Here is a 25,705-nt window from a genome sequence, read left to right as displayed (position 1 = left end):
GCGAGGGAGGAGGTGAAGTGTGTGGAAAGACAGCCATTGTGGGTAAAGCTAAAGGAGACTGAATTATCATTCAGCAAGAGGCACTGATGCTGTGTCCCCACCACCAGGTGACAAATGGTGTTGGCCTTCTTGCACACACAGGGAGGGTAATAATCTCTCATCAGCCACCTTCCTCTGTGCAGCAGGTAAAAGACCCCACATTGGCGATTGACTTGTTAGGTCAGTGGTCATGTAACAGCTCTGCCAGTTTGATCACTAGTTGAATAGTCTGATAGGACTGCACACATACTGTTACTACTTTCTTGTATATACTCTCTACAATGAAAGTGTGCTATGACCTGCTGTTGCCTGAGAAAGGGACCCAAAGTGGAAATAAGCCACCTTTATTCAATATCGATTTACATTTTATATAAAAATTACTTACATTTAGTACATTTCTTCAAAATACAAGCAGCCAAACAACATACAAATCAAATACAAAATTAGAAAATTTCTTATATTTATCTTTTTTCTTAAGTAACAGATGTGTTCAATAGTAACTCTTTATAACCTTTTTTGTAGCTGTGGTAAATCTCTTCCTTGTCTACATCTTAAATCCATCTGTTGACATATGACCTAGAAAAATATGGTATTCAGTATCTGTCTTTTCAGTGTACAGTACAAGATCTGGGGATCTGATCAGAGAACATTCAAGGTGGGCTTCAATCTCTTTCATCAAAAGATAAGTTCATAGGTCTATTATTGTGGAAACAGAGTGAATGGAGTTTGAAATCCATAGAAATGGAAAAGACAGAAGACCTATTGAATTACATACTGTGTGAGAAAAGATTATCTTGATATTATGGCCTTCACTGGAGATCCAGTCAGTAGATTCATTAGGTACTGAGGAAAAATGAAAGACAAAACCTCAAAAGTATCAAACTTCACTGCTCAGTTGTGAAGCTCTGCACAGACCATATGTCACATGACATGAAAAAACATCAATAGACAACAACACAAAAAACCCAAACAGAAAAAGCCACGTAACTCCTCTCTGCGATACTTACAATATATTTGTTCATTGAGCCTTCATTATCTTCACAAAACTACAGCGTTCTTATTCCACTTAGAAACAGGTATGGATACAAATTCTAGCACTGCATTTTAAGGTTTAAACTGTGCACAAGTGTGGCTTATGGCGTTAATAAAGTTTTTGCAAATCAGCAGCTTTACTTCAATGTCACACAGTATACAGTATAGTGCTGTATAACTTATGTTTGACAAACATTAGAAAGCAAACAGTAAATGGAAAATAAAACTCTTCAGCACACCAACAAGGACATTATGCTGATGCTAAACCAGTAAAATCTAAGAGCCTCATAGGAAATAGAAAAATTCTTGTTTCCTCCTTCATATTATACACTGTGGTAGAAAAAAAGTACAAAGTGTAAAGTTAGGCTATGCGGCGGTTTCGTGAATTGTCCCCTCTAGTTTCTTTGGGAGTAGCTCTCTCCTCTCGTCAATACTGATGACTGGCTTCCTGCAGTTTTGCCCATCAATATAAATCTTTGCATACACAGGATTGGAATAGTTCATGGGCTGTATAGAAGGGAAAGAAGACGGAGGCAAGAAAAAAAAAGGTAAATATTTATTTCTATAGGTTACTTTAGAACAGTGAAAGCCTTAAAGCTGCATTCATAGATTTTTTTTTTCCTGTTTTGGCCACTTGGGGGCAGCGGAACAAGCTGAGAACACAACATATGACATATACCTTACAAAGTTGCTGAAGCACATAGTTGTCTATTTGAATCGAATCCAGCAAACATAGAACATCTTATCATTCATCTAGAGTCGTGTTTTGTACACCTAATAGATCTAAGTCCAATATTCACTCTTAGCTTTCTAGTCTTTACTGACTCTTGAGAAGAACATCTGGCTCTTAAGCTTCTAAATGCTCCACTACGTTTGCCAGTTAGTGCTGGACAGGTAGAGTACAGTCAGTTTATCAGAGCATGTTTGAGAGAAGCAGCTGGCTGCTGTGTCTGGGACAGAGGTTGATAAGAGCAGCGTTTTTAGTTTGCAGTAAACCAAAGCAGGTTAGAATTTTCTGTGAGTTTGTAAATCCAAGCAACCCTGTTTCACATTAAAAAGTAATTTAATCCACTGTTTAGATAAAAATAATGTAGCTTTGGTGCAGCTTTAAGGAAACTCCACTGTGATTATTAAGTTCAGGCTAAGCTGTAAAAACATTCAAATTTTACTCTACCTAAAGACGTACAAAGAAAAGCACAAGACTCATGCACATTGGTGAATTGTTATTCAGCAAACCTGTACAGTTAACAAATGGCATCATGTAAGAATTAGTCAAGCTCAACACCAAGCCATGCAGGTTAAGCTTCTAAATAGCTTTAGAAGCCCATTTGATTTGGCATTATGAGGATATCACTACTGATTTCAGAGAATGCAGGAAACAACTATGGATGACCGTGGATGTTTCCTTGACTCACTTTAGTCTGATTTCCATTTTACACAAGTATCGATATGAGTATGGCAAATTTGATGCAGGTAATCATATGATCTCTTTAAAATGTTTGCCAGGTAACTGCACAGTTTGCACTGCTTGCTTACAATCTATATATTTTTTCCCCAATACTGCATTTTTTCCTTAAACATAAAATGAAGTTTGTAAAATTCACCTGTCCAGGGATTACCTCCTTGGGTACAGAATTGATGCCCAAGGTGCGCGGGTCACTGGATTTTACACACCAACCCTGCAACACAACAAGCACCACCTGTGTTTATGATGCCAGGTTGGATTCACACAGTTATCATAGTCTACTGGTTAGCTACATGAGCAACCCTAATAATGAGTCCAGTTGTGGGCTATAAGACTTCAAATCAAAATAAAACTTTATTGAATTGAATAAGTATGGAATTATAGGGGACTGAGAGACTGTAGCGTAGTACAGAAGCTAGTTTAGATTCAAGCTAACACGTCTCTGTTGAAAATACAGCCAGATTTGACTGATAGTAGCACATGACAAAGTTGGCCAGGCAAGGAGCAAAAGCATTAGGCTTGAAGTTCTAGTAGGTGAGCATCAGTATCAGTGAAGGTGTTAACATTTCATTTGCTATGCTGAGTGTTGGTGTGAAGCCGAGGGCCTTGAATAGAATAAATCACCAGCCGGATGAAATATCCTGCTGGTTCACAGCAGATTACAAAATCTTTACAAAGCCTAATGTAATTCTACTTGATGTGTCTCAATGCCAGATATATCACAGTATAACAGTTATTAATAAACAGAAAGGAAAAAAGGGATTGGTGGTTGGTGTCCTTGCTCCTTTCTGCAATTAAAAACAACTTTGGAAAAAATTTGATTAGTTAATTACATGAATTTTGTTGTATACTCTTGTGTTCTTCTTAATTCTTACAGATACAGATTTAATAACCTGAACCAGAGGCAGCTGCGAAGATTCAGCTCAGTGTGAGTGCTGCTGCATATACTGTAGCAAAGATGTGTTTGACTTGACTAGAGAGGATATGACATGACTATATATATCATTTTATTTCACATTATAGTAAGCTATTTTTTATACTGACGTATTTTCTTGTTATTCTTAAATATCAATTTATATCTTCTTCAAGCAAGCTTTCCTATTATAACAACATATTGTTTTATGTTGCATTTACATGACAAATCATTTTGTTGTTAAGGAAGAAAAAAACAAAACAAAAAACAACAACTTTCACATGTTGAAATGAGAAAAAGATCCAATCAAGTCAATGCCTACAGAGATTTGTAGCTTATTGTGTGTGGATTTAGTTTCAGAGTCAATCAGTGATTGTAAAGGTTCAGACAACAGCTCAGTGCACAAACCTGAGGTTTCCCTGCAGAACACTGTAACAAGATGATCATTGTTATTCACTTCATCTCAGTGGTTTTAATATTGTGGCTGATCGGTTTACGTGAAGCTTCAGTTTGTTCTGGTAAGTTTAATATCTAGGTCAACAAACCAACCTTATGAGGGTCAAGCGTGAAGTTGGGTCGCAGCAGGCTGCCTGCATCAGCATGGTTGTCGTGGTCAACTTCATACATGTTGTATGATGGGTTCCCAATCTCTACATTTATCCCGCCGTTCGTCATGGGCTGCCTCTGGACATGTTTTCCCCTAAGGTGTGTGGAGCCAGCCATCATTAACATGATACACAACATGCAGGTCAACACGCTGTACAGCGCCTCTCCGTTCCACTTGACAAATCACATTACACTACTTGCACATGCTGATTACAAAAATTTGCTGGGCAGATCTAAGAGCTGAAGTATAATCAGAGACTCAGAAGTCAGGTGTTCTACAGAAGGATGCTGAAACTAACAAATTTTCATTCATAAATCAAAGATGACCATTTATCCTCAAAGCTGTGTAGTGTTGGATCTCTCATCATCCCTTATTGTTTAGAATCCACTTATTTTATTTCTTTATTTATTTGCTTACCTCTGCCTCCGTCTGCAGATGTAAACACCTGCTGCCACCATCACAATCAAGATTACCAGCAGGACCAGAGGCACAATGATAGCTATGTTCTCTATGAAACAGACAGAGGAGAGACAGTGTGGAGTGATGAATAATGATTGAAAGGACCTCAGATAGTGACACATTCTATGTCATCATTGCTGATTGTGGCTGCAAAAAAGATTTTTCTTTTCACTGGGATGAGCTGACTGCACAGCTATACAGTCATTCTTAAGTAAATGTGTAACTTCAATAACACCATGCTTTAATTTGATCATTTGTAAAAATCATGGTTAAATAAATTACGTTTAGAAGAAGTCTAAGTAACATGATATGTAGAGCTCTGTATCAGATTTTTTTTTCCCAGAAATACATTCACTCTGCCTAAAATTAATTTGAAGACAGAGCAGTCATATTACTAAACCCTCATGGGGTGGCAGCAGCAGCTCCTGCTGAGTGAGGGCTTTTCTGTTCAGATAATGCAAACAGGCTAGGTTGGATGGAGTTGTGGACTGGAGTAAATATAAACTTGCCTGTAAAAAAATGTATGGATGAATAAAAATTAGATAATTTCACATGTACAAGTAATCATTCAACTGAAATGCAATGGGGTACTGTACAAATGGTATATATATTTATTTATATGGGAAAATCAAAATCAAATTTAAAATAAGATTTCTTGAAATTCCCAACTCTCACCTCCGCTGGTATTGTGTGATCTGCTGCTTTTAGGGGCGGGTCTCTCACACTGTGTTCCTGCCCAATTGGCTGAACATCTGAAGGAGGTCAAAAGAGAGTATAAATAAACTATCATTAGCATACTTTTCAATGTAGAAAGACTGCTGAGAAAACACCTTTGCAAAATGAACTACAGTATTATGTGACTGTGGCTTACACATACAACACATTATGATTCAGACTTGCTATGAAGTGCTTTGATCCAACACAAACAAAACACCACCACCTGGAGAGAGAGCACTATGTATATACATGTTGTGTCCATACACACTGTGTAAATTTTCATGTTGAATATTCAGTGTAGAAAAAAAAATATCAAAGGATGACAGTGGGACAACAAGTCATCATCTCATTTGTGTTCCAATGGGATCCGATGGGCGTGATGTATGACCCTTGTTAGAGGAGGTGATATCTAATTTCACACGACTGATGCAGATGGGTCTCCAAAGCATGAGTGATCTGGTGGGTGTGACTGGATGATGCCAGAATGAAATTACTCTAAATTACATGCACTCTAAGAATCAGAACATCAGGCTATCAAAAATAAGAATGCAGCCCCATACACATAGAAAATGAATCACGCCTTCGTAGAACGAAATGTCACAGCAACATGAATTTTAATGGGAAACTGGGGGCAATGGGGAGTTTGATCTGCTCTGGAAGCATGAACCATGAAAATAATAATTCCCTGGGAAATGAAGAAATTCTCTTAACCTGTGTTCAAGGCATCAAAGATAAACATTAATTACTGATGAGATGCTTGGCCTACTTCTATGTGATGACTGGTCAATAACAAACATATTCAACTTGCCATCATGCACAGGTTGCAAATGCACAGACTGATGCCCACATCACAGAGCCAGTGTCACGTTTTAGTTTTCCCCTGGTTTCTGTGTGCTGGGTGAGGACTGCATGAGATGGGTGAATGGGTGGCAGTGAGGGGCGGTAAAGGTACAGATTCATGCAGCAACTGATAATGTAATAAGTGCTATATGAGCTGATACCTGCTCAAAATATAGTAAAAATAAAAGTGAGATCTAGGTAAAGGATGAAAAAAATTCAAATGTCTTAATCTACTGCCTCTAACTGCTGCTGCTACCATAAACATTAGTGATAAAAATAATAATTGAATTGCCCTTAAAGGAATAGTTTGACATTGAGGGGACTACATTTATTTGCTTTCATGCCAAGAGCTGTGTAAGAAGATTAATATTACTCTCATGTCAGTAAAAGTCACTCTCTAAAATGTTTTATTTCACTTGTTTAATCCGTACAAAAACCAAAGCGTACAAATGACATGTTGCAGTTTTACATCGGGGTTGTGACGAACTAGTAATTCTTGTTCTTGGAGTGCTTTAGCCATTGCTAGGTTACCAGGAGACTAGCAGAGTATCCAGGAAATTTGGCTGCTAGGGAAGCTAGCTGTTTCCCGCTGCTAACAGAACAGAACAAAAAATGTGCAGTGTATAAAGGTTAATGGTGTTGATCTTCACATTTAGCTCTCAGCAATTTCTCAAAATATCACACTATTCCCTTAAAGTACATTAGACTACTACATTAAATAGTGACTAATCTAAAGAAGCTGTGATGTATTTTCCTTGCAATTTTGGCCAAGTCTTTCTTGAAAAAGAGTAGCCACATCTCCGAGACTTTCTGGTTAAATAATCATTACCTAATAGAACAATAATAATCCAAATGCAATGTAAATAACAGAACTAATTAAAATTCAACTACTAAATGCCGTTTGATAAAGTCATCTTAGGGTAATAAGTAATAATAGTTGAAGCCATTATTATTAGAGGAGTTAAAATCGTGAATGAGAAAATATTTTCTCTCTTGTGTCTGTAATGTAAAGTACAGCTGTGAAAGTTGCTGATGTCAAGGTTAGGAAAAGCATAAAAGGTAGCACAGAGTTTGATAACTTAGGCATATATCATATAGTAATAATTCACCAGGGACATACAAATCAATCAATTGGCTGAATAGTACTTAAATAAAGACACAGGCCTTTCCAAAAAGAATCAAAATGACCATGATCCTGCGCAGTGGTTGAGGCAGATGGCTGTCTACCATCAGTCTGGTTCTGCTCAAGGTTTCTGCCTCTTAAAAGGAAGTTTTTCCTTTCCACTGTGGCCTAATGCTCATGGTGGGAATTTCTGGGTAGAGCAATGCATTGTCATTATTTAATCTTTCACTTTACTATTTTTTAGCTTATTTTGAATTACTTTTTGGCAAGTCATTACTTTATCCTTCACTTATTACATGATAAGTTGCTACAAGTCAGCACTGTGACAGCGAGCCCATATACTGGACTAAGGCTGAAATGAAGCCAGATGGAGTCGTGGTGGAGGTGTGGACAAAGGGGGTGAGTGGGCTCTGAATACAGCTGGAGAGGTGAGAGGGACCTACTTGCAGCGTGGTTTGTTAAGAGCTGTTAATGTGCACATCCCCTCATTCTGACAGAAGTAATCGCAGGGGTTGGCCAGCTCATCACAACGTTGGTTCTTGAACCCTGACGTGCAGCTGCAAAACATTGTGTTGGGAGTGATAAAAGGGCCCAGAGAACGTATACTGTTGAACTGTTGGCTGCTTGATGAATGGAGACTGACAAACTAAATGCTTTCAGCAGCTTCATTTATAAGATGGAGCAAGCCAATGTTGTGTCTGTATCAAGAAAATTAGCAAATAAAGAATATGAAGACAAATCAACTTCACCGCTCACCAAGTGAGGGGGACATCTGCAGGGGAAGAGATTGTTACAGAGCTCTCACCTCTGAGGTGTGCATTGTCTTGAGAAATAAGGTGATTGCAATAAATAAGATTTGTGGTCAAAAAATTAAAAATTAATATAGAAAAACAAATATAATTTTTTTTCACTTAATTCTATATGGCAAAAAATGTTTTAAAATACAATCACATATGTACATTGTAGAAGATATTGTATTGTGAATCTCACATCCCACACAAACACAGAAAAACACAAAATGCAATTATACTATAATGTTGACAGTCAGTCAGCTGTTGACAGTCAGTCTACATTATACCGCTACTGCAGTATTACACCTGCCTTACTGTCTCTTAAAGTGATCCATAAACACAATCAGGAACATCTGAAAAAATAAAGTTAAACCCGAACTTCTGTAGTTCTGTTCCCTGTTAGTATGTTGTGTGACTTGCTTTGTATGTTTTGATAGGGATGATAGGTTTTTGAAAAACAATCTAATATTGTTTATTTATTTTCATATTTATTTTGTTTTTCAGACACGCTGACATCATGACTTTGGTGCTCTGTAATTGTTTGGCAGTTTTGGCAGTAGTGAACTTTCTTCAGCCCTGTGAAAACGTATCAGTGAAGAAAAGATTTACAATATTTCAAAGTGGTGGACTGTCAATGAATGCAGAGGAGGATTCCTTGGACCCAGGACTTTCTGCTGTACATTGCCTTTGCAAAAGAATCCATACAACAGGGAAGTGAGCAAACTCTTTTGTATTTTGTTAATCTAAAACTAAACTCTAACTATTCTCTCTCTAACAATGAAACCATATTATATCATTTCATTTGAGAAGAACACAGGACCTATTCAAACTGATGTCCACTGGGTATTGTTTTCCAATCCTGCAAATACAACATCATAAAGTCCTATCTTATTCAGTGAGAATGGTACTGAGGAATAGAATGACAGAAAAAGTCAAAGTGACATAAACAAAAAAAAAAAGAAAAAGAGGCACTCTCACTTTTATACACGCGAGTGCAATGGCAATTTCTAAGTCTACAGTGTAGATAAAAAAGAGCTATTGTACGAACTTCTCCAGAAGAATATTTCAATAATTCTCAGTGAATGACAATAAGGGCTTGGATGTTTATCTTAGTTGTGTTAACTGCAGTCCGATGTATTGAAACTATTTTCAACCTTTTTTTTGGTGTTTAATGCAAGAATTATCATTACAATTGAAGCAGCACTGCCCTGCAGGGCTTCCACTTTGGGAAGGCTTGATGAAATATACATTTACTCAGAGTATTAAGGTCAAACATTTTGATTTCTTGACACAGACATATCCATCATCTCACATAATCTCTGTTCTTTGCAGCAAATAATAAACCACGTCATCAGGATCTGTTAACCTCATTGAATAAAATGTGATCATTTGCATAGAAATTGATTCTATCCTCTGGAATTTGTGAGTGTGGACCGCCAATTTCAATTTAACTACAGTGGACAATGGGCAGTTTAAAAAAAATACAGAGTTGGCTTTTGATATGGATTTCCAATTTCCACCTTGGGGAGAGTTTAACACAGCAATGCATGAGATTATAGCTGAGGTGGTATTAATCTACGGGCTGCCTTTTGAGTAGTCTTTGACAATGATTTCCTCATGTCTGCCAGTCCAGCTATTGTCTGCTAGTTTTTGCTGTTAAGTTTCATAGCATGTCAACTACCTCAGTTTCTGTGTAAACTTCTAAAAACCTACTACTGAGGTGAGTCAGAGAGGCCTGACATCAGCTCTTAACTGCATAGAGGAGCAATATGATACATTCAGAATGGCAAGCTTTGAAGGGGTTTGAAACCATTTTTTATCTGCCTAAAAACCTTAAGCCACAGTGAGGTGTCACACAGCATAAGATGGTGTACAGACACTCAGCCTCCTGCTGTGCATGGTCTCCACATAGTGGCATCAAACCTCCCCTCTCAACTCAGAGATTTCTTTCCAGAGGAAGACATCTATTTCATACTGTTCTCGTAGCAGGGAAGTAGTACCCCACGACAATTTTCAGTTCTGCTTCTAAGGCCAGGCTTTCTGGGATACAGAGCCAACATTTGAGTGTAAAAAAAGTGTGGAGAACATGCAATTTTTTCCCCCACTTTCCTTTACCCATTAAGCAGTGACTTACTGACAGAAAGGCAGGTTGGTGTCAGGGTCCAAGTGACAGGTGCCTCCATTGTAGCAATATCCGTCACACAGCTGACAGCTTGGTGCTATTCTGCCGTTTGTGCAACTGGGAGGTGAAGAAATAATGGATGCCAGTGACAAACAGAAAGCTATACTTTTACAAGAAGCAGAAATGACTCACTGGTTGTTTTGTCAAACACACATGACTCTCTCAAAGGAAAGAGACTTTCCCCGGCTTCTAATTTGTTGATATTACCAAAACCTAAATAGATGTGAGGTAAGTGGCTCATTAAGTGAGATTTAATCAGATCAATTCATCCAGTCAGCAGCCTTTTCCATGAATGAAGGCCTGAGGAAGGCCTTAGCATTATAACAAAACGGATGAGGGACAATAATTGTGAGTAGATACAAAAAACTCACTTGCAAACTACATCTCCTGTCTCCTCATTAATGAGGCATGGGGCTCCGTGGCATCGAAGACACTTGTCCACCTCGCACTTGTTTCCCTCATACCTGGCAGGACACACACACTCCACATAGCCACTACTGGATAACGTGCAGGCCTTGGAGTTCACACAGTAGTGATGACAGATGTCTGTTCCACATTCAGAGAGATAAAGAGAGAGGGGGTAGTGTGTAATGAGAAATTGGGAGCACAGTACAAGCTGGTTTGATTGGAATTGTACAGGGCTTTAATGGGACTTAATTATCCACATCAAATGACATGTTAGCCACAGATGAAAACATATTACCCTTTGAGCAAGCAAGAGAAGGAAAATACTAATGATGAGCAGTTAAAATTGTTTTCACACAACCCATTATGTCAAAGCTTTGCAAAAGGAAAAAAACATTATCACTAGAGCACAGAAAAACACTCAAAGGTTGTTTGATTGTAGTATTTGGATTTTGTTTATCTGCAAATAGAAGCAAATGCAGTATTTGTGGAAAGAGCATACTTTTGGGGGTTGTTTTTGTTGCATGCTGTGTGTGTGAACTTTGAAATGCTCAGTTCTACAGATTTAATGCTAAATAACCAAATTCAAATCTTCTTTGTTGTGACTGCTCTTGTGGCTAGACTTGAAAGGCTAAAGTCAATCATATGAAGCCTAAATGCATGACAGTAATCATCTGTTGTGTTTGCTGACATCAAGCAGTGGGTACAGGACTCACGGTAAAGACAGCGGTCCCCGGTATATTCTGCCATGCAGCGGCACACCGGCTGGTTCCCCTGGGTGACATCACATGTTCCCCCATTTAAACAGTAGTTGTCGCAAATCCTTCTCTCACAGAAAGGCCCTGAGAAACCAACATTACAGCGGCATGTAGGCTTACCTGAGCACACATAAAAGAAAAAAAAGGTACGTTTAAGACAAGAAGAGCATGAAAAGACAAAAAAACAACAATCCTTTAATCCTGATCACAAGTATTGTCTGTGTAGCCACATCCTGATATAGCTCATTCCTCAGTGCCATAAAACTCCATTGAAGTCCAAAAACTATTAAAAACACATTATTGAGGCACACTGCTGCACTGTATGACATGTTCCTTTAAAATGTACATTGGTTCTGTAGTTTATTTTCTCTCTCATGTACACTGTCTTGATGCTGTAAGTACTCTCTAACGTTTATAGCTGAAAAAAGCCCCCACAAATGCACTGTCTGTCTGAGTAATGTCTGGTAAGAAGCTTTGTGGCCCAGCTGTTCTGTGATATGACTAACATTTCTAAAAATAAAATTATATACTTATGACCTAGATGTCACAATCTGTCAATCACAGTTTCATGTTGTATGAAAATGATAGTCCCACTCCCATCCATCATTTTTAGACACATATTCATGTGTGGGTCAAGGTGACTGTAGATTGGCACCTGTGGTGAGTAGGTAAGGTGCCCTTTTTCTCAGTTATATCTTTCAGGTCAATCTAGGGGATCCCAAAACGTTCCAGGCCAGACGCAAGATGCATATAATTTCTCCAGTGTGCTCTATGGTCTGCCCATGGTTTCCCTCCTTGTGAGACATGTCTGGAATATCTCAGGGAGGTGTTCGGGAAGCATCCTAATCAGATGTCCAAATGACCTCAACTGCTTTCAGCATGGGAGAGATGGTTCTGCTTTGTTCTGCTGCTATATTATATTCTATACTTCAGAAGAAAGACCACCCCTTTACCAGCTGGGGTACTTCTCCATAACTACAACTCTCCTGACTATAAATGAGATATATCCAAATCAATAAGACCCTCAATTGACTGCTAGTCCTGCAAGTTGAGTGGTCTAAACCACACAACCATTTAACAAAATCATTCTTAGTCATGTGTGATTTATGTGTTAATACTCTTTTTCTGCTATTTAAGTATGTACTTAATAAATATTTGATGATCTCGATGACACCAACAAGGCAAAAAGTGTTTGACAGTCAGGGTTTTAGTGATTAACCCCTTATTAAAGAATCTTGTTCTGGCGAACTGTATGCAATGTCCAAAGTTGGTGTCTGACTGGGGACCTTTGTTGTTGTTTTTTGTCCTCTTACTCACCTCCTGTCATTTTCTATAATTTCTCCATCCTGTCAGCCTTCAAATGAAGGCACAGTAGGCTTTTATAAACAGTTGTTTTTCACACACCTAGTGGATACAGAGCAACATTAACATTCATTTGGAGACTGGAGATTAAAGCTTCCTAAAAAGGAGAGCCAGAATAGCTCAGGGTCTTTGAGCTACCCATTGTGCATTGTGCTTAGGTCTTTCTTTTAATTTCTGTGATACTCAACTGAACACTGTTGAATCGTTTCAAAGTTGGAGTAATTTTCATGTTGTGAAAAAAAATGTACTTGTATGAGCCTATTTGTTGGACAGCACCCTATAATTTTTACATATTGTTTACTAGCTAATATTTCTTGTTGATGCAACATTGCAAATGTAAGCTCATCGCAGCGTTGCATTCAGTAACATTTCACGCAAATACTCTAGTACATGCATTGTGCCTGGTCAATTGGCTGTTTGTAAATTAAACCTTAAATGTGAGGCATAAAGTTCAGTTTTTACCACTTCAGCTGACCAAGGCCTGTGGAGGTGGGGATTCACCACAGTTAGATTTATTAAACTGTGTAAACATTGTTATGATTGGGCCTTCTTTTTTTTTAGATATTTTATGATGTTCTATGAGCATGGGCTCATAAATGAGTGTAATAATATTATATAAGAGCCACATTTTCAGCACTCATTGGGATTTACAAGGAAAATGTATATTTATACGCAGGTGCATACAGAAAGTAGAACTTAATTTATTAAGTATGCTCATATTTTTCATCAACGAAACGAGCTACTATCTCATCTTGGACAGACAAAATCAATTCTAAATGGCATCAGGTTATCTGAACAGGTTTTTTTAAACACATTCATTCTAACTTGACATCACCCTGGAAATAATGGGTGGAACCAGGAAGTGGCAAGTAGAAAATAAACTGTTTTCACTTTAGAACATCTCAAAAAAAAAAAAAAAAAAAAAAAAAAAAAACAGAGTAGAAATTAAATACTGTTGGCTTCAATGAGGACTTAAGCATTTCCCTTATCAACTTTCCAGCAAATCAGGATGGGTGTACTGTGACACTACAGAAACATACTTTGGTGAGGCTTGGGCACGTACTGAGAATCCCTTGATCAAATATTGCCAGAGTTGCCCTCAAGGATGACAACCCAGACCAAAATTACATGGGAGAGGACAACTGAGAGTGGAATAAAAAAAAAGAAATCAAAGTGTCCTGAAGTGACTCAGACAGATCTCAGGCTTCAGAGAGAGCTGCACAGATTAAGTACTCTAAGTACTTCTATGCGTAAATACTTATGTATGACATTTTCTATGTTTTATAATTTCATAAAGTAGATTTTTTGCCACCCATTAATGCCATAAAAACATAGGACAATGAATAGCTGCGACTGTCTGTGGTTTGAATGTGTGAGCTTTGCTGCCAAAACTTCCATTAAAGTGCTGCTAAACCAGCCAAAGGCATGAGAGCAGGAATTCAATGGCACCTTGTGTTTTTTTAGATAAAACTGGAAAAATTCCAGTCTTTAATTGATCGTGAGGTTGCCTTCAGTCCATTTTTATCACCAAAGCAGGGAGTCATTTGACTATAATCCCTCCTTTGCCCATCTCTGGCCACTCATTTAGACTGACATTCTTTTGCTACAAAGACATGTGCTCAATGTGGCAAAATATAAAGAAAAATGCCAGCTATGAATAAAACAAAAGGCAGTGTCCCAACAGCACAACAAATATCACAACACTCTCATTTTCCTGAGGAATAGAATTCGTCATCCAGTATAGCATTTTGGATTTAATACTGACTGTCATTAATAGGAGCTCAGCCTTCTCTTATTCATTCCTGAAGTCCTACAGATATCTACATGACATAAAGAGATGAAATTTTTTTTTTTAAAAAATCAAAAATATCAGTTCAGAAATATGTAATCAAAACCATTTGCATCCTTAATCAAAAGCTCACATTTTGATCTCCCTGATTGATTGTGTACCTCCTATGACTCATTCAAACAGGAACTCAATGCTAACTTATTGAGTTAAAATGTTATTTATGGATGTCATTCAATGAAAATTTCTTTAATGATTTCAATCTACTTCAGTAAGGTTCTGCCAGCATAATACAGTTATGTGGGAATAAAAGCCACATAATCTGTATCAGACTCTGGTGATTTTTAAAAAAAATTATAAATGGAAATGAAGATGTTGTGAGTAAAGGCTTTGATGGGATGACATACAGCCTTGTAAATCAAGAATTGCATATTTAAGTCGGGTGTATATCCCGATTCAATTCCACCATACATTCACTAAATTGTGGGTTAAACTGGAACATGAAGCATGAAAGCATGAAAGGAGACCTTGACTCAAAATACGAAGGCTTGTTCGAGGGGACCATCAATGACAAAACTGCTCAACTGGCAGATGTGATGTGGCAAATTTGAGGTGAAGGAAGTTTAAAGGAAGACAAATGTGGTTGGATGTCATCTTGTGCTAGGTCAGTGTGCAGGAGGAAATGGGCTGGCAACTCTGAATTGAAAACATCTGTTTGTGGCAGTGACAGTTTTTTTTAAATTTTTTTCAGCAAGTTTGGTCTGCCCAGAGCTAAATATAAAGGATTCTGCAGCCAGATTACAACAAATGAAATAAAAGTCAATATGGCTCCAGGGGAACGGTGGGTGGACACAGTAACAGGAACAACTGTATAAAAATACAGTATACTATATATAATATAGTACCTGTAGCTCTACAAGGAAAGCAGGAAGGAATCACATGTCAGATGGTTTCTGACAGCATATCTGAAAGTAGACTTACCCAGAGGTGAGCCCATGCATGTGCCTCCATTTAGGCAGTAGTCTGTACAGTGGTTGACCTCACAGCGCTCCCCTGAAAAGTCAGGCCAGCAGTAACACCTCCAGTCTCCTTTTTCGTTGGCTAAGCAGCGGCCTCCATTCTCACAGGGAGGACGGCACAGTTCACCTTCACAACAATAAAGTCCATATCATTTATTGTGCTGTACTGTGTAGCAGTCAACCACAACAAACAGTGCTATGCTACTAATATCAGACAACAACAACCATGAAGGTAAGACTGATTTTTCAAGTAGATTCAAGTAGCATGAACAAAAACTTGGAGCACCTGACTGACTGAGCTGCATATGAGAGGTGGCTACCTGAGATGTTGACATCACTACAGGTGCCATTGACCAGAAACTTCCCCTCTGGACAGGTACATCTGGCACCCGCTGGGTTTAGCAGACACATGAAATCACAAGACATTCTGAGGCACGGGTTTGATGCTGTGGAGAAAGCAAAAAGAGCAATGGAAAAAGAGCCAAGAAGATAATCTGTCAGTCCGGCCTGTGATGACAAAAACCCCTTTGTTTATGAGAAGTGTATTTGTTCTTTGTCAGAGTAAAGCTGTTTATTTCAAGCCTTTTCATTTCTGTCTTGAAGGGTGTTATTTTCTTGAAGCCCGGGGAGACACAAGGCTGAAGCATATGAATAACTTCACACATCTGAACTCCAGATTGAGTAATCAGTGATTGTGGAGTGTGTTGTGTCTCAGTGTCTAATTGATTAGCAGCACCTTGAAGTGTTCTTCTCATTGTTAACTACAGCGGGTAGACAAAATAATATAAATATCTCATGAAAATGTACTCTCAGTTAATAAAAATTGGACACACTTCCACAAACATGGATAACACATTAGGATGAAAGCCCAGAAATAAATTAAAAAAAGAAAAGTTGTTTTGCTGAAAGCATCATGCCTTTATGTCATTTTTGCAAGCCATGTGCATGTTCTCGCCCACAGACTACACACTATACGGCTGGCCTAATGAGCCTCTGGGGAATAGAACAGCTGCCCTTTAAGTGAAAAACAGACCAAGACTGAGCTGTCTGATACTCCATAACCATTAACACCAGAGATGTAAGTTGGCCTACTACATGAGGGAAGAGGGAGGAGGAACATGGTTGTATTGATTGGCTGTGTGTAAGGAAACAGATGAGTGTTTTTTATGCCACATGCCTGAAACAGTATCAAGTCTCAATTATTCTTTGCATTTACATATGCAGTGTTGACTGCGTAATTAATAATTAAGACACAACTACATACAATAGTTGTCTTTGGGATATATTCATTTGCCAGTGTCAACTGTAACATGTATACCTTGCATGTCTTTCTTGTTCATTTTCTAATAAATATAAAACTGTGTAAATCAAGTCCATGGCAATCTTCATAAGAGGAAACAAATCTTCAGTTTCTCTTTAATCATACCTGAGAAATGACAATGAGAAAACAGCTGTACCTAAAACTGAAATAAAGTAAAAATAAACCATTATTTCCTTGAAACTACAACTATAAATACACCTTGAAAACTAACAAAACTAAAAATGTATGTATGAATGTAAAAAATATAATTATCCTGTTAGGGCCTTTCCCAATTTAGTAATCTACATAATTCCTCTCTGTAATTCCTCAGAAAGAGAATTCTTGCAACTCAATACTTTTAAAAAGTATTGATTATCTAGATGACTTACCGTCTTGCTGTTTGTAACGATGGGATATCAAAACATTTGTTGGCTTCTCCACCCCCAAACTGAGGATTTCCACAGACTGTTTGCCGTACTTGTGGATCTTGAAGACCTCATGTTTTAGTCCAGTTCCATAGATGTAGTCCTCAAATAGATCAATTCTGTATGGTTGGGAGATTCCTGGAGATCCAGCAGAGACAGCAGATAACATCAAGACAAACAAGCAGTGTTATTGTTGCAATTACTTGATAAAAAGGAAACCAAAGTGCAGCACTAATAGTATGAGATAAGTATGAGAGAAGAAGCTAGGCTTTGTTTTCCAGCTGGCTTTACCGTGTCTGTCACTGATTGTCACCAGAGGGTCTGAGCCATCCAATCTCATGCTCCCTATCTGTGAGAGCTCAGGATCAGCCCAGTATAAACGTTGGTTGAAATAATCAATGGCCAGCCCTGTGGGAGGATGAAAGAGAAAAATTTATTTACCTGACAAATTACACAGGGATCATCATGGAATCCCTCAATACAGGAGACCGTAGGGGTCAAGATGGTTGTATGTGGCAGATCATCAGGATGTGGAGATAGTTCTTCTTCTGCATCCATCGCCTTTTGTCTAATCAACATTCAATGTGCTCATGTCAAAATACCATAGCAGATCTACCATCTCGTTGTGCACTGCACTTTTGATGGCAGAGTTGAGGCATTCCTACATTATAATTTCAAAGCGGTGACTCACTTTTACTTTCTCCCAAAAGTCTGACTGGATAATTGAGCACCTGGCTGCAGCATTTAAATAGGTTTGCGTTTTTCCACCGATGATAAATTCCTCTTTCTGGGACCGAGACAGAGCATGGGTGCTTTGAATTAAAGGAGGCCAAAGCAGCTCTTCAAAACTAGATCACCACTAAGTGTCTCCCTGCAGACGCACCAACACATTTCGAATGACTGTACAGTATTACTTAGAAATTCCTTTTATGCAGTCTTGTATAGTCTTTAGATAAAATTTAAGTTTCTACATATATTAGCTGGGCACTATGATCCCACTTCTTGTACAATATGCATAACTCACAGTGTACAGGTATAAATATATGTATGTTCACCATACTTGTACAATGATATACGGGTCATATCATACACAATATTGGATGACCCAATGATGCTTGATCATATGGATACATGCAGCATTATAAGCATTGCACCTCTTTTAAATGGATTAGGATTTACAGTTTTTGAAAAAGGCTACATCTTTCCTTAATATGTCTTTAGTTCCAGTGTGTAATTGCTCCTAATGCCAGTTTTTCAAACACAATTCAATCATAGTTTAATGGAAAAGCATTGTGAATCTGTAGCAAAACAAAATGCAAATGATTCTGTTCACAACATTTATTTCTGTTATTTAATCATTCGGTTTTCCTAAATATGGTATTGAACACTTAAGGAATTACATTTTTCCTGGTGTCACTCCGAACGTATCACTGCTTCATCACTCTACACATCACTGTCAACATAGGGAGAGCTTTCAACTCGGTAATTAAAATCATAATCTTGTATGATCACTGAACAGTCCCGTCAATAATGCAGACAATTTCCCTCTTAACAGAAGAGAAGTGTTTCAAAATTACAGGTGATCAACAAAATTAGGACAGGGGATCAAACATACATGTACATACTTGTGACATGAATGAGTGTCAACACTGCATAAGCAAATGCAAAGAAACATGAGACAATCTAAATACTGAAGGGATTTTAAAAGGGATACGTACCAGTAGGTCTCCTGAGATTTTTCTCCAGGAGTACTCTACGCAAGGAGCCGTCCATGGCTGATTCCTCTATATGGGAGTGATCACCTATTACGCTCCAGTACATCATCCTGCAACAGACGAAGACAAATACTATACCTCCCTGACAACATCTTCTTGTAAAGAACTGTATATAGTACAGCATAGGATATACCGTTGTATCTTTGGTATACAGCGTAATAAACCATGCATATACCTTGCACGTAGCCTGATAACGATAACTACTGCAACACCTTTTCCTTGTGTCCTTGGTGATGATGTAATATCTCATGGTCTAATGTTGCCTGACTGATTTAGTGTTTGAGTGGGGATTGTTAAGTGTCTAGCCCACTAAACCCCATGGTAGGAGGGAAATACCTGAATCTTTTTTTTTTCTAATAATATACCTGTCTACAGAGCATGTGTGTTAAAAATTGGAAAAATAGAATAGCTAGAGAATAGTACACAACTTACCCTTTAGCTGGGTTAACAGCAATGGCGTATGGTTCGCCCGCTATGTCAGTAATCAAGCGGGTGCAATTTGGTCCCTTAAGCTGGCCCACATTTATGGAATACCGTAATTTGGTCCAGTGGGCTGTGTAATAGCTGAACCAGTGCATCCGAGAGTGATCAGTCCAATAAATGTTGCCTGTGATCCAGTCAGCAGAAATATCTCTGGGGCGACGGAAGTCTGAACACTGCAACCAATAATGCACACATTCAGTGTAAGCAGCTCATTAAAGACATAGCAATTAAATAATTATACATATAAGTTACTAACTTTTATCACCTCATCTTAAATTGCCAGACATGAGCAAATAAGCAGTTAAAGTGTGTTTTTGCTTAATGTAAATAATATTAGAAATTACAATAGATTTAAAAATAAACAAACAAAATAGCATGTTTTTATTCTTGCAACCCATATGGATTATATGTAATAAATCTGCTACAGCATGTTGTTAAAAAAGCCATTAGTTAGATATACTTACGATGTTTCTGACATTTGTTTTAGTTTGACTTCGTTCTAGGGTGTCTTTGTAAAAAATCCCACCAGGGTTAAATTGGGTAGCCCAGATAAATTTTTGGTTGTGAAACACAGCATCCATCCCGATAATGCGGGCATTGTCCTCAATGTGAGTGAGCAGTTTGTGGCCATGGCTCTGGTTAAATGGATAAACAAAACTTCGGATTTCAGTGTCATTTGCTATGTAGAGCACTCGATCTTCTGGTCCTGCCCGGAGAGTTATTAATATGTAAAAAAAGAAAACAAAGAAAAATAGTCTTTTTTACAGTTTAAGGACATTATATACAAATATACTTTATCACTGCACTTATTTTACAATAAGGTCATATCACAAGATTAGCATGTATGATGTATGCATAAAATATACTGTTACTGTTATACTATATTCAACTTCAGGATCATACCTTTTGCTATGCAGTTACCATTGATCTCCTTATAATTCCGGTCACATGTGCACTTAAAAGATCCTTTGGTGTTTGTGCAGTAATGAGGACATGTATCAAACTGCAGACACTCATTTATCTCTGAAAAAAAGACAGACCAATGCACTTAGGAAAGGGTTGCTTCAGAAATGTTTCTGTGACCATAGAGGCCACATAGTACTCATTTATATGTTTCAACATCACTGAAACACTTTATACATGTTCAGAGATAATAACCAAAATTTACAGGGCCAAAAGTAGCCATGCCCAGAACACAATATGCAAGAATTACATTATAAATGTTATTTCAAGTTTCACCATGCTAAGTAGGGCCCTCAACCATTTTGTAAGGAAAAAATGATATGCATGCAGTATCTAATTTCTGGCCATTAGTTGGGAACCAATAACCAGGTCACAGGGTTGACTAAATAATCAAACCTATCATCTCTTGCACTCAATGTAATATTCTTCACCTCAAATGTATAAGTTCAGTGGAAGTAGACATATAGGAAACAGACATATCATAGAATGCCATGAATACATTTTCTGACTTATATACTCATTATTAAAAATAACAATGATATAATAACAGTATTTTCCTCAAAGTAACTTCAAGTATTTTCTGTTACCAGTTCACTTTCATGACTTTATCCATTTGAATTTTGTTATAATTTATTATGGCAACATACAGTCTGTTGTAGCTTATCAACTGCTAATAATATTTTTGATATCAATATAATAATATAAGGAGTTAGTGTGTCCTGTCCAGAGGTTCTCCACATAATGGACTTATAGTTTCCGCTGTGAAAATAGAGGCCTTAGTTTGGCATATTTTGATATGATCTTATACAGCTGAAATAATCACATTATATGTGTCCATTTAGACCATTATTTTATTTTATTATTCAGCCAGGTTTACTAATCAATAGACATTACAGTATGTTTATCAAACAAGAAGCCATTTGTCTCCAAATAGTTCTTTCTGTTGGCACAGTCAGCTGTCAGCCATTTTACTTCTATTTCTGTCACGTTCTCCTGTACAAGACAAATATCTGCTCTTGTCTGCAATGCCATTAAATAAACTAGAAATTGCCATACCATTAACTCTTACAATGGGAAAAAAAGGGTGAAATTGATCACACATTACCTTCACACTGGCCTGTCTTCTGGTTCCTCTTAAAGCCAGGTTTGCACTGACATATAGCATTAGCATATGTCTGGTTGCAAATAGCATCTTCTCCACATGGGTTTGTTTTCTTTTCACATATATCTCCACTAGAAACTGCAAATAAAGACAGGACTTTGATTACACACCAGTCCTCTGCATCTTAGACACCTGCTGTGCTTTTCTTTTGATGTGCAAAAGCCAAGAAGGCATCATCATCATTCATATAGTACACAGCACACCTCAAACATGGGCATACATATATTACCATAAATAACAAAACATCATATCTAAAATGGGGAGATGGCTGTGATAACATCACGGTGACATTCAGTACTTTTCATCTCTTTCAAATGCTTCTTTGATCTGTTTGCCCAAATCAACTGGCAGTGCACTTACAGGCCTTGCAGTCTTGCTCGTCTGAGCCACCATCGCCACAGTCATTGAAGAGGTCGCACTGCAGCTGGATTGGGATGCAGCGGCGGTTACTGCATGTGAACTCTGTCTTCCCACATGGACGAGGTCTTCCAGCCACCACTTCTGCTTCAAAATGCAGTGTCAGTTGAAAGGACAACACAAATTACAAAACTCATGCAGTACCAAATATGTTGCTTCCAGTTTCAAATGATATCACTATCATTAGTGGTCTACTACACACCAACGGGGACAGAACCTATTGAGAATTACTTAAACATCCTATCACTATGAATACATTTTGAAAATTAATGTGATATTACTGCTCTGACACAATATCCCATACTACCTAGATCACTTACTGAAAAACTGACAATTTTGCCTCTATCTAGCCTACAAAAATGTTTAAGATACTTTGCATCCTTTATTTTTGGTCATCAATTTTCTTGAATTAACTGTACAGTTTTCATCTTTCATTGCTAAATATATTGCAAAAGAATGGGTGTGTGATATCTACACTTAGCACAACAGAGAGAAGGAAGAAAAGGAACGACGTGATGGAGAGGCAGATAGAGGGAATGATGGGATTAAGGTGAGATTGAAGGGATGGATGGAGGGAAGAAGCATACAATGGTGAGAAGTAATGGACTGAGGTAAGAGATGGATGGGTGTATTAATGGAATGAGGGAGGAAGATAAATAGAGGACAGGATGAATGAAAGAGTGAAAGATGAGGGAAGTGATTCATCCCTTTCTTTCCTGTCTGCTCTGTGTGATCATTCACAGCAGGCTGGCCGTAAGGGAACATGTCAGGACACTATATGCTTTGGGTATATCAGAGAAAATAAAAAGGCATTTTTAACACACTCCCAACACGTATAAACACATAAATTAAAAATAAAAAAACATCTGTTTAAAAGGGAAAAAAAAACTAAACTAAACTGTTTAAAATATACCAAATGTTTTCACTGCAGTCTGAAAATCTCTCAGCTGCACCCAGTAGCAGATACTCCACCCTCTGCCTTCCTTTTGTAAACAAACTCAAGGGTGATGATTTGCAGCACATGTAGCTAACCATCAAGAAGAGAGAGGAAAAATCACTCTTTCATTTGACAGTTTAACTCAGATTGGTAAAATGTGAAGAGGGCTGTGAGAAAACACTGCTTCTTTTCAGGAGACACACAGATTGTGAATCACTGGTTACACCATTTCCTGTCTGCATCAAAATGTCCCCATCCAACAAGCTCTTCCCCTATTAATGTGTTAGGCTGATAAGATGGCTGTATTTTCACACAGAATTAAATAATATCTGCACCTCTGTGGGTCAATGACACGTACATCAGGGGAGCATGGCAATCAAATAGCAGGACAAAACTTATCCACTCTGTTTAATAAAATGACCGTAAGTTTAATTGTATTTAATTTCAGATCTGTATTGGTGCATTCTGTGCTCACCACACTCTTCTTCATCCGAGTTGTCACCACAGTCATCTACTTTGTTGCAGACTTGGTCTGTGCGCAGGCACACGTGATCATTTCTGCAACGGAATGGCCTCGTAGGAGGACAGGGGAGTTTTGCTGTGGATGAAAATACACAGAAATTTAATGGATGTGTCTTTCAAAAAAAATAAATAAATAAACAAAACTTAACAACAACTGCATGAAATCTTGTATGAAAAGACATTGAAATATTCACTCGTAGGAAATAGAAAAGTAGTGGCTTATAAAATATGCATAATTGTCTTCAAAGGAAAGCCATGTGAGAGAACAATGTCAACCCACCACACATGTCTATGTCTTCATCTGAGTTATCACCACAATCGTCCTTGCCGTTACACACCCACGTGTGGAGTTTGCATAAGGTGTTGTTGCAAATGAATTCATCAGCCCGGCAGAAGAAAGCACCTGCAATTACCCAGGTAAGTCCACAAGATTTTTAACACTGTATCTCAGGTAGAAGAGTGCATTCAAGGTTGTAGAAGATCTGACTTAAAACCTGTCTATGACAAGATTATAGTGACTGATTGTTTTACATAATCACACAGACAGCCCTGGATCATTATGCCTCAAAAAAGTATGAATCTATATATTATTCTCTGTGGGTTTGTCCCTCTTACATTAAATGCTCTGAAATGGTTGACATGACTTCCTTGTTCACTAACAATATTTGCATTGTAAAGATTTAAAATAACATATGAGGATCACTTTTTGCCTTCAGAGATCAAAAACTCAGTCATTTGACATCACAGTCATATCTACCCTGGCTGCAGTTTTCCTCATCACTGTGGTCCATGCAGTCAAACACGTCATCACAGCGCCAGCGCCGAGGGATACAGTGAGCACGATTCAGACACAGAAACTCATCTTCTCTGCACTCCTTCACACAGCCAATCTGTCACCAAACACACACGGTAAATCATCAAAACTGGTGATGTGGAGTGATGTTGTCAGCTGCAATCAAAGAAAACCAAAACACTTAATGATTCATGCTTTAACATGGGTTGATGCGTGACCGGACAAGCAGCCTCTCACGACTGAAGTACTGTTCACCATCAAACTGTGCTACTTAAAAGACAAATAATTTTTTGGTTGCTTCGTCATGTGAGGCTATACTGACCTCATCCGAGCCATCCAGACAGTTGTCGTGTCCATCACACCGCAGGCTGGCTGACACACACCCTCCACTGGCACACACATACTCGTTCACAGAACATGAAGGGACTACTGGAGAAGGGCAAAGTATACAAGTTAGTAACAATCCCACTTTTTCTCCTCGAGAAGTCATTCAAGTGAGACCTTTTTGGTTTCTTGTTCTGTGAACAAGAGGAAACCTTCAACTCAAGATAATGCTGACTGAAATGTGGCTCTTGGAGAGAAATTATTTGAACTCAATAATAAAACTATGATGTTGTTCATGCAGGCCACAGAGTTCATACTGTGAAGTCATTTTTTAAAGATCTGCAATTAGAATTAAAGTACATGGATACAACTGAGGATATGATTAACAATCAGTCACATTATAACAGCCTACTCTTTCTCTTTTAGTTTTTATTGTATACTGTACAATAAGAACCAGATGTTAATTAGCTAACCTTTTCTTCCTACATGACTGATAATTGTGGCTTTCTTTTAGAATAGAAATGTTGAAGCCTTCATTAGGAAACATCATAATTCATTACTTAGCTGACACTGGACAGAATAGCAATGTCCTTATCCAGGACACATTAAAAACCTCTCCAAGCATTCAAACTGTTCTTTCACCTATTGCAGAATAATACTCTCACTTACAAAGCTGAAAAAATACAGTGACTTTGGAAAGTATTCAGAACCCTTCACTTTTTGCAGAATTTATTGTGTTTTAGAATTTTAAATATAAAAACTTTGCCCATCAATCTACCCTCAATAGCCAATAGTAGGCTACAAATCAGATAAAAAAGATAAAAAAAATAGTAGTTCAAACATGTTTTTAGAAAGTTTTGCACATGTATTAAAAAACAAAAACTGAAATCTTTCAATTACCAAAGTATTCAGACCGTTTCCTGTGGCACTCATTGTGGTCAGCTGCATTCTGTTTGCTTAGATTATTCTTAAAATGTGTCTAGAACTTGAGTCTACCATTGGACATGGTTTAGAAAGGCACACACCTGTGTACATAAGGTCAATCAGTGCAAGGGTATAAAACTTTGAGTGTTCAAAAGTGCACAGTGGTCTCAGTAAAGTGTGAA

General features: G+C 37.9%; 1 protein-coding gene across 1 annotated transcript in view; it reads right to left on the bottom strand.

Moving 5' to 3' along the window:
• Positions 1 to 367: 367 nt before the first annotated feature.
• lrp1bb (low density lipoprotein receptor-related protein 1Bb) overlaps positions 368 to 25,705 on the bottom strand; it is a 204,630-nt gene continuing 179,292 nt past the window's right edge. Inside the window, exons 70-91 of the mRNA XM_051070155.1 lie at positions 24,598 to 24,704; positions 24,240 to 24,372; positions 23,763 to 23,885; positions 23,436 to 23,558; positions 21,967 to 22,110; positions 21,550 to 21,684; positions 20,385 to 20,504; positions 19,946 to 20,187; positions 19,431 to 19,654; positions 18,942 to 19,048; positions 17,515 to 17,631; positions 17,188 to 17,361; positions 15,819 to 15,944; positions 15,461 to 15,625; positions 11,290 to 11,451; positions 10,540 to 10,714; positions 10,121 to 10,225; positions 5,191 to 5,267; positions 4,474 to 4,564; positions 3,999 to 4,149; positions 2,676 to 2,750; positions 368 to 1,578 (exon numbers count right to left, since the gene is read on the bottom strand). Coding sequence (XP_050926112.1) covers positions 1,438 to 1,578; positions 2,676 to 2,750; positions 3,999 to 4,149; positions 4,474 to 4,564; positions 5,191 to 5,267; positions 10,121 to 10,225; positions 10,540 to 10,714; positions 11,290 to 11,451; positions 15,461 to 15,625; positions 15,819 to 15,944; positions 17,188 to 17,361; positions 17,515 to 17,631; positions 18,942 to 19,048; positions 19,431 to 19,654; positions 19,946 to 20,187; positions 20,385 to 20,504; positions 21,550 to 21,684; positions 21,967 to 22,110; positions 23,436 to 23,558; positions 23,763 to 23,885; positions 24,240 to 24,372; positions 24,598 to 24,704 — 3,017 coding nt within the window. The 3' untranslated portion in view covers positions 368 to 1,437. The remainder of the gene's footprint in view (positions 1,579 to 2,675; positions 2,751 to 3,998; positions 4,150 to 4,473; positions 4,565 to 5,190; positions 5,268 to 10,120; positions 10,226 to 10,539; positions 10,715 to 11,289; positions 11,452 to 15,460; positions 15,626 to 15,818; positions 15,945 to 17,187; positions 17,362 to 17,514; positions 17,632 to 18,941; positions 19,049 to 19,430; positions 19,655 to 19,945; positions 20,188 to 20,384; positions 20,505 to 21,549; positions 21,685 to 21,966; positions 22,111 to 23,435; positions 23,559 to 23,762; positions 23,886 to 24,239; positions 24,373 to 24,597; positions 24,705 to 25,705) is intronic.

Source organism: Lates calcarifer, linkage group LG1 (assembly GCF_001640805.2).
Source record: "Lates calcarifer isolate ASB-BC8 linkage group LG1, TLL_Latcal_v3, whole genome shotgun sequence".
NCBI classification, from domain to species: Eukaryota; Metazoa; Chordata; class Actinopteri; family Centropomidae; genus Lates; species Lates calcarifer.
Note: the sequence above shows the minus strand (reverse complement) of the source record. Positions and strands in the feature narration are given on the sequence as shown.